The 10,026-nt window shown below is 33.9% G+C and overlaps 1 protein-coding gene across 1 annotated transcript in view; it reads left to right on the top strand.

The window, feature by feature from the left end:
- Positions 1 to 10,026, top strand: part of IL1RAPL1 (interleukin 1 receptor accessory protein-like 1) — a 756,667-nt gene that overhangs the window by 131,952 nt on the left and 614,689 nt on the right. Inside the window, exons 3-4 of the mRNA XM_012649799.1 lie at positions 4,980 to 5,166; positions 7,821 to 7,974. Coding sequence (XP_012505253.1) covers positions 4,980 to 5,166; positions 7,821 to 7,974 — 341 coding nt within the window. The remainder of the gene's footprint in view (positions 1 to 4,979; positions 5,167 to 7,820; positions 7,975 to 10,026) is intronic.

Here is a 10,026-nt window from a genome sequence, read left to right as displayed (position 1 = left end):
GATATGTGCATTCTAATCCCACTTCTGCCACTAATTAGGTAGTAGAATTTGGACAACTCATTAACTTGTTTTGCGCATTGGGTTCCCCTGCTATAATGTCCAGGTATTGAAAGAACTAACTCTATGTGAGTTGTTTGTATAATGCATTGTGTGTACTTGGTGTGGACCACAGGGTCACCCTTGCCAGAGAAAACCACATCTATATATTGTTCAAGTCCATAGCAATATTCTTTCTTCCCTGGAAAGGATAATTGGATGTTGACTCTCAGTTATAAACACCTCTGTTTTCTCTGCATACATGTATGTCCTGTCTCTCTAGCCATTTTATAAACATTGAAAGCAGCAGTCATGATTTGTTTTTGTATATACTTCAGCCCATCTGTTATATACAACAAAAGCGGAGTAAATATGTGCTAATGACTTTACCATAAGTTCTGTAGGAACATTCTCCTTACCCTATTTACCCCATTCTGCATTACTTCCCTGACGGCAGAAAGCCATAGCAGTCATGCCTCAAGTTTGATGATGGCGGAATGTGCTGTTTGCTTTTAGAGTATGTAAATTTTCTGAAGGGGATCATACGTTTATTAATGTGTCACAGATTGCTTGCTTCCTGTTACCTCTTCTCAGTAAATAGGACTATAGCATTTGTTGGATGCTACTTTATTTTTAGGTTTTTAAATCACCTCCTGATGAACAGAAACAGTAAACAAGTATTAAAACTTTGAAAGTAATTTGAAAATAGTGCTATCCTGGGGAGTCTGGAATTCTAGACATTACCAGACAGTTGTAAATCATCAGTCACCTCACAGAGCTGGGGAATAAAAATCAGGAAAATAAGAATACCTAAATATGCTCATCTAGAGCTGCTTTGTGAAGATCAGAGGTCAGTTGCCTTTACAGAAGAGGAAGAGGCAATGGTTGGAATGAGGAGTCCATATTTTCTTCAACTTTAGTCATTCTTGTCCAGCCCACTCAGATATCCCAGATGAAAAGTATAAGGACTTATCTGGATTTTTATGCTTCAAACTAATTAGACACCAAATAATTGAAGCATCATCATGGTGATAATTTTTAATTTACCTGCTGAAGAAACACTGTATAGCCGTATGGCAAAATGGAAATATAAAGGAAGTGAACTGCAGTGCTGATAATAAGATCTAACACTTACTGAGTGCTCATTGTAAGACAGGCTCTGTTTTAAGATCTTTGTGTGTTTTAACTTGTTTGATTTCCATAGCAACCTATGGGGTCTTTACTATTATTTTCACCTTATACAAATAAGGAAATGGAAGCCTAAGGAGCCAAGTAACTTTCCCTAGTTTTAAAAATAATGAGTGATTATTATCAGAATCTGAACCTCTGCAGTTGAGATTTGGAGTTCTTGCTCTTAACTTGACCTTGTCTGTATGTGCGTGTGTGTGTGTGTATGTGTGTGTATGTGTATGTGTATATATATATATATGCACGTATACACACACACACACGCACATATATATATATATAAAATGTCTGCTATTTGATACAAAGAGGTGTGGTACAACAGACAACCAAAAGTAATCAATAATTTGTGGAGAAAGAAAACCTAAGACTCTTGAGTCTAAACGATTTATGTGGATGGTTCAAAATTGGAATATGTTGATTTACTTCTTAGAAAGGTCTCTGTTTCTTAAAAATTCTGATGTGTTCTACAAATATGCATTATTCCAAAACCTAAATATTTTCTTAAGACACATTTGAATGTGTCTTCAGGTAATTAATAGCTTAACTTTGATAAATATTTTTTTCTGAAAAAAATTATCTTACAGTGAGCCTAGGAAGAGCATGCTCCAGTCTGTACTGGAGCGAAATTAATAAATAATGTATGAGCAATATTGCTGGCAAACCCAAAGAGAGATACCTTTTTCATGTGGGTGTGAAGCTCAAGCTAAAATTTAACACATTCTTTTCTCTCAAAGCTATTTCTTTTTCAGTATTTTTCATGCTGCAAGATTGACTCTACCTTTCACATAGTCAACTGAGAAAAATTCTTCATCATCTTGGATGCCTCTCTCTTTCCTTTGCTTCCTCACTGTTATATTGATTCAATATTTTAAATATATTTTAGACATGATCACTCTTTTCTATCCCAACGTGCATTGCCTTTATTGAGGCTGCTATTTTTTCCTGAATGAATGCAATTGCTTTCTAATTTGTCTCACTGCATTTAGTCTTCCTTACAATCTAATCCATTTTTCTCATTACAATCAGAAAAAAAATCTTTCCAAGATCCAAATTTCATCATTCCTCAATATAAAGCCCAAACTTTTTGAAGTGGCTTACATGACTGTCAGTCTGGTTCCTGTGCACCTCTCCAGTCTCAGGTCCTTTATAACTACCTTATACTCCAGCAACTTCACATTATTTGCAGTTCCTTAAACATACCAAGTTGTTTCATGCCTTCTAGCCTTTGTGCGTACCATTCCCTGAAATAACTCTTCTCAAAATTGCCAAATTCCTTCCTTTGCCTGCTGGTCTACTAGAAAAACACAAAGAAAAAAATTGCCAAATTCTTATTCGTTCTTTAAGACAATTCACACATCACCATTTATGAAGCCTTCTTGTTTCTTTCTTTGACGCGACTGTGGTAGTTCACATCTCTTTGTAGTACTTATCATATTGAATATCAACTATTTACTTTTATATCTCTTTGCCTGGATTGTGAGGGGCTCAGGACAGGGAATATGTCTTATTCTAGTAAAATTCTTGAACATAAACTCTCAGGACTTTTTTCAGACTTCTGAATGACTTTGTTTAATGGTTAATGGTTTCACCTATTAAGTGTTTTTTTAATCTACCTGTGGGCTAGGTATTATAGGAAGCGAAAGATGTTCACATTCAATAAAAAAACCTGCTAATTTTTTGGAAATATTCTTTTTTACCCAATATAAAGTTGAATAGCCAACCTAGCTATTTTTTTTTTAGCCTTTCTCATTGTGTCATTTTAGCATTAAACAAAAGTGAGAATCTAAATAAGGGAGCTGCTTAAATGTCAAAGCATCTTAGCTGAATAAGGAGGAGTACTTGGGGCCTGTGGTCTATGTGCACAGATGCAAAGAGGAATCACCATCACTGAGCACCTATGGCAGGCCAAGCAGACTTCTATTCAGTATCCTATTTAATACTTAGGGAAGTGCTGCCCCTCCACCCGACCTGAGACCCAGATGGGTTAAATAGATCGCTCAGTTTTGTAGAGATAGTAAGCATTGAGACCAAAATACAGGGATTTGATGGCCAAGTTCATGAATAAGCAGTTGGCCTCTGTCTTAGTCCGTTTGCATTTCTATAAGGGGATACTTGTGGCTGGGTAATTTATAAGAAAAGAGGTTTATTTGGCTCATGGTTCTGCAGACTGTACAAAAAGCACAGCACCAGCATCTGCTTCTGGTGAGGGGCTTGAGGGAGTTTCCAATCATAGTGGAAGATAAAGGTGGAGGCAAGTATGTCATATGGCAAGAGAGGGAGCAAGAGAGAGGGGGGAGGTGGAAAGCTCTTTTAAACAACCAGCTCTTGCATTTACTAATACAGCAAGAACTCATTCAAAAAGGAGTGGGTGGGGCCGGGCGCGGTGGCTCACACCTGTAATCCTAGCACTCTGGGAGGCTGAGGCCAGCGGAGCTCAGGAGTTGGAGTCCAGCCTGAGCAAGAGCGAGACCCCGCCTCTACTAAAATTAGAAATAAATTAATTGGCCAACTAAAAATATATATAGAAAAAATTAGCTGGGCATGGTGGCACATGCCTGTAGTCCCAGCTACTCAGGAGGCTGAGGCAGAAGGATCACTTGAGCCCAGGAGTTTGAGGTTGCTGTGAGCTAGGCTGACGCCACAGCACTCACTCTAGCCCAACAAAAAGAGACACACTCTCAAAAAAAAAAAAAAAAAAGGAGTGGGTGGGGTGGGGAACCAAGCCATTCATGAGGTATCTGCCCCCATGACACAAACACCTCCCATTTGCCCCAACTCCAACACTGGAGATCAAATTTCAACATGGAGTTAGAGGGGACAAATACCCAAACCATATTAGGCACTTACCAAATGAGAAGTTCTCTACCAAATTTTGAATCCATTGTGATTTCCACTGGCTGGCATCATGTCTGACGCATTATTAGTGTTCACCGAATGTCCAGAGACTTGAATAGCAAGCCAAAGTAGTGCAATTTACACAAAAATTTCATTTGGTCCCAACTCTTCCAAAAGATCTCTGAATATGACTTATATTCCCACTTATTTCAAGATGTAAACTTGATTTAGGAACCAGCAAGGAAAAAAATGAGATGCTGATTTAATGACCTGGTTCTGTAGAATCTATCAGAATAGGGCTGTCCTTATGTAACACAGTAGAATGCTTCTCTCCGACAACATGAACTCCAGGTACTAACCTAAATAGATGTGGGTCAGTAAAGATAGTAACTTTGCAATACTTTTATCTAAGACCCTTTTCTGCTCTGACTCGTCGATAACTTCTCCTCTTAGCAGACAACTGGTACTGTAAGAGTGAGAAGCATTATTCCTGTCCTTCCACTGTGATTAATAGGTCAGTTACATTTTTTTCCACTTCTCTACTGAGTTTGCCAATTTTAGCATAAACCCAGGCTTGACTTTCTTCTTGACCTAAATCTTCCTTTATTTTTCTTTTCTTTTTCTAGGTATAAAAATCTCTATTGAACATTTTTCAAACTGAACTTAGATATAAAACAAAAAAGTTTTTTTCTTGGCAAATAAAAACAAATATACAGTTGAGTTCACAAAACCAAGCATTGTTTAGTTGGGTGACAACAGAGAACCTTGTGGAATAAGTCAAGATACCATAAAATGAGTTAAACAATGGAGTTTTTGCTGCTTTTTTTTTTTTTTTTTGAGTGAATTAAACACAGTGCCTTGGCAACACTTGCTTTTTTTTGTTCATACCAGGTCACCATATTTATTCTACTTTGTTACAGAAACTCTACTTACTGTATGAAAGTATCCATCTCACTGACAGTGGGTGAAAATGACACTGGACTCTGCTACAATTCCAAGATGAAGTACTTTGAAAAAGCTGAACTTAGCAAAAGCAAGGAAATTTCGTGCCGTGACATAGAGGATTTTTTACTACCAACCAGAGAACCTGAAATCCTTTGGTATAAGGTATTGTCTGTGGGTGATTTTATTGCTTATAAATAGATTAATATGCATCTTATTCTGGGGCAAATTGGATTAAAAAGTTTAAAAAGGGTGTGAAAAAAATGGCTGTGATATAGTTCAGCTGTGCCTTCCTAGAATACTAAAGCAAGTTGTTCTGGTCATTATGTTTTCCAACCAGTGGCTTTGATAAATTCTACTCAATATTTGTATTGGTAGTCCATTGTAATAAGCTGTTGTGTTCATGTTTATATCTTGTTTATATGGGCGATTTTTCAAATCTAGTATAGTCTGAGTTGATAATTGCAGGAACTAAAATACAATGAATATTCATTTCAGGGTTCTTCATGTTAGCATTCCAAAATGTCTCCAAACAAGGAGAAAAAGGATTGATTTTCTTCTATGATAAAATGATACCCTAATTTTTAATGGAATGTTCTGTTTAATGGACATAATTTTGTCCATATTCTAATCCTTTCTATGCATAAACATACATATTTTAAAGAAATAACATCTGAGGAAAGTTTTATAAATTTATAAAAACAGTGTTAAGGTAACTTTCTTCAAAAACCAAAAGAAATTTCAAACTTAAATAGAATAATCCAGCCTCTATCTTTCCTATCACATCATTGACATTTACTGATATTCCATATTTGAACATAATTTTAAGCTCGTTTATACCATAAAATAATTTTTTGTTATTGAACGTACTCCAAAAAAATAGAATATAGATGCCATAAACATCCTCCAGAGTATTTTATTCATGGTTTAAAGATTCCTTATGTAACATTTGCTTTGTCAAACTCACTGGAAGTAGGACTTCAGGAAAATAGACCTCTTAGTTACTAAATCCACAAATGTCAGTATACGGAATGTGGGCCCTCATGACCGATTGCTGATGAATTAAAAGAACTGTTAGAAATGAAACAAGGAAAGAAAGAAAAGAAACAAGAAACCAACTTTTAACAATTTTTAAAGGGTTTTGCCAAAATCAGCAATTCTCTTCCCTCAGACTTAATTTTGCTTTTTGATAATAAAAGACGGAGGATTCAGAACATCAAGGAAACTGTTGAAAGGTTTTTCTACTTGTCGCTTGCTTGATTTTCTATCCTAGACAATGTTAAGCAGCATTCAAAAATTAGCCCCATTGGTTTCTGTTCTTGTGGGGAATATTTTTCTCTTTTCTTAATTGTTAGAGTATTTCTCATCCTTGATACTCTGTGGCTTGCCTGCCTTCCACAGGCAGATTGTGAGCAAGCCCTGATGATTGCTTCAAGGGAGAGTGGTAGTTTGGGGAGTTTGACCCAAGGTCTTTACCCCAGATTTTTCTTTCTAGTATTCATATGTGAACATTCAGCTTATAGATATGCAATTTCTTTTTTGTTCACTAATGAGTTGCTTTTAAGAGTCGTGTGTTTTTTTCTCACCTTTTGCAAAAGCATCTCAAAATTTACTGAAAGATGAGAGACTATACACATTCACATACACTCAATTAAAAAAATTGCTGGTCCTTTAGTCATGTTTCCACCAATTTTGACCTTAAGCTATATAAACTAGTGGAGTGGTGCTGGAGATGCAATATATGTGGAATTGAAAAGTCTTATAACATTTCAGATTATTTTTCCATAATCAAAGTTTAGCCTCTATATTGTAAATAGCTAAATTTAAAGGCTACTTCTAAAGTATTAATAGAATACTGTAAAATAATTAGTCTGGCTAAACAGATTCCATGCATTCAGTGTACAATTTATACAATTATAACAGTTCATACAAATAATATGGCACATACAGTATATGTTTTGGTCTGAAATAACTGGATAATTGCCCCTCAATTACACAAAGGCATTGAGCTACATAAAATAATAGTCTGCAAAAATTTGATTTGGCAAGGCAATTTTTTAGAAATAATATTACCTCTGAAAAGTGTCAAAGAGTTTAAAACTATTTTATCCTCATTCCATTGATTTCAAATCTGGCTGGAGAAAATGGACTTCTGTTTTGGCAAGAACAGAAGTCTCCTGAGCCAACATCATTATAATCCAAAGCTTAATTCAGATACCATAATTTGGTGGGACTATGAACAATGAAAATAGATATTTATGAGACTATAAAGACCTTGCATATAAATGTTGACTGTTTCTTTCATGGATTTTAGAATGTACATGCTATGAATAGATTTACTTTTTACTAAATGCAACATTAAATTATTTCAAATATTGAAATAGAAGCATTTTCTTTTGTAGAACTAATTTTCTACTTTCCATTAAAATGATATATTTTGTATTTTATATTATCAATTTCAATATGGTTAATTTTACAATTATTAAATGTGAAATATTTGCTTCTAGAAATGATAACAGGAGTAATCATATCTACTTATAAGTCTCTATTCTAATATCTAATAAATCAATATATATCTGATATAGAGACACTAATCTTAGAAGTTAGTAAAGTGATTCTTTCTAAAAATATTCTTTTCAAATTGAGGTACCAGATTTCCCAGAGATTTGGAAAAGGAATGAAATTCTTTAGCATTAATTCCAATCTTGTTAGTCCCTTTAAAATATAGCATTAGAAGCTTTCAGTATAGTCATTTAAAATACTTTTCTTTATTTTTTAGTAACTGTATACACTAGCAAAATTTTATGTTCTTTGTATAGGAATGTAGGACAAAAACATGGAGGCCAAGTATTGTATTCAAAAGAGATACCCTGCTTATCAGAGAAGTCAGAGAAGATGACATTGGAAATTATACCTGTGAATTAAAATATGGAGGCTTTGTTGTGAGAAGAACTACTGAATTAACTGTTACAGGTAACCATAGTCTTTGTTATTTCATTTGCAAATAATGAAACTACTATTTAAGTTTTTGTGCTGCATATTGTTTTTTAAATCTATGCAATGAAAGAAATACTTACCTGAGATTTATTCATCCCTGCTTTTAAATCATCTTCCACTGAAATACATTTGAAAGGTTGAAGAGAATATGTTTAAGGAATTATAGAAATGTTTGCTTTTCAAAGTACTTGAAATAATGAGTTTACAATTTCCCAAAATTATGCTTATATTTTGTAGTGGTATCATTTTTGGAAACATTTTCTAGAGTGGTAAAATGGAATATATGAAATCTACCTCTGTCTTCCTATCTTGCTCCAAATTAGAAAAATCACTTTTCTCTTTTATTCATTTATCACTCTATGAATGTGACATATGTGTTCTCATAAACTTGAAATAAAATAATTTCAGGTACAATTATTGAATAATTATATGAGATGTGATGCACTGAGTCATTCCCGTATCTGGTTGCTAAGGTGGAAGGACATGAGAACAAGATTCATTACCTATAATCATGAATCCACAACTCACTAGTTACATGGCTTTGGTGGAATCACCACAGCCTTCAGAATATTAGTTTCCTCATGTATAAAATGTCGATGATAAGATTGGCTTGTTTATTTCATCCAGTTTTTGCAAGGATCAAATGAGGTAAGGTGATATGCATGAAATCAATTTATAAAATGTAAAATTAGATCTAAATGTGCATCATCTTTATGTCATGTATTCACACGTTTTTTTACTTTATAGTGTACTACTCTAAAAGTGGTTCCATGAGAAAAAGGGAGGGAAAATAAGAGCAACATTGGGAAGTTAAAAACACCATTCTCATATTCTTATTGAGATTCTTCTTGGTGACTTTTTTGTATGATATTTGTAAAACATATACAGAAAAGCATAAAAAGGACAGTAACTATTTAAAGTAAAGAGATATTTATTTGTTCATTGATTCACTAAAAATAGTTTTCCTGTATATGAAAAGTGTTTTGTGATAGTCACCTATATCTTATAATAATCAATTTCTTTTAATATATCTGTTTGTAAATATTGAAATTTTTTTTGTCTATTATTCAATTTTTTAATCTCAATCTATATTGAATTCCATGGTGGTCTAGTGGCTAGGATTCAGCACTTTCAGTCTATACTTATGTAACTTTTCTAAGCAATAGCTATTGAGACAAAGGAATTTAAAAATATAAAGGAAAACAATCTGTTCTGAATGGAAAATAGAATGTACTTTCAGTCTTTATTCTTCAGAGTATAGAACTAATTCTTAGTAAACATATCTTTCCCCTTTTTAGAAATACGAGGATTCTAAGCCACTATCTAATACATGACAATTAGAGAATAATCCCATGGAAACTAGACAGGGTCCCAAATGCTAAAACAGCTTATATAAGGCTAGCTCATAGAAACAAAAATAGAACTCTTTTCTCCTAGATGCTTTCCAGGGCTACTATACTTTCCTAAATTCACTTGTCCAAAAATATCTTCTTTCCTTCATTTGAAAGTGAAAAATAATTAAGTCTTGATATCCAAGAGGAAGTTAGTGAAAGTTTTAGTGAAAGTTTTCACTCAATTGATTATCAAGAGTATTTCTGTATTAGTTATCCTTACCCGAGATGCTGACTTGGGCATATAAATTATAAAGCACAATTCGACTATATATGAAATTTTGGATGAATGGGGAACTGCATGCGCTGGAGTGAAAAACAGTGTGTAGTAAAATGCATTTTAGATATTAACAAGTCTATTGAGAAGATAAATTTATACATAACATTGCTTTAAATGGTGTGATACTATAGCGCATTTACTTTCACTGTGGCAAAATCAAAGAACAATTCTTAGAACCCAAATTATATCCTTCAGTAAAGCAACAAAGGTGAGCAGTTTCTGAATGATAATGAATCACTGTTTTGTATCTTAGTTTTCTGCATATCATTATCTATTGTACTTAATGTAAATATTATGCAAAACATGGTATTATTTAGTTTTAGTGGAGCTGAATTAACTGATAATAAACAACTATTT

The sequence above is a fragment of the Propithecus coquereli genome, unplaced genomic scaffold, assembly GCF_000956105.1.
Source record: "Propithecus coquereli isolate 6110/MARCELLA unplaced genomic scaffold, Pcoq_1.0 Scaffold303, whole genome shotgun sequence".
Taxonomy (NCBI): Eukaryota; Metazoa; Chordata; class Mammalia; order Primates; family Indriidae; genus Propithecus; species Propithecus coquereli.
Note: the sequence above shows the minus strand (reverse complement) of the source record. Positions and strands in the feature narration are given on the sequence as shown.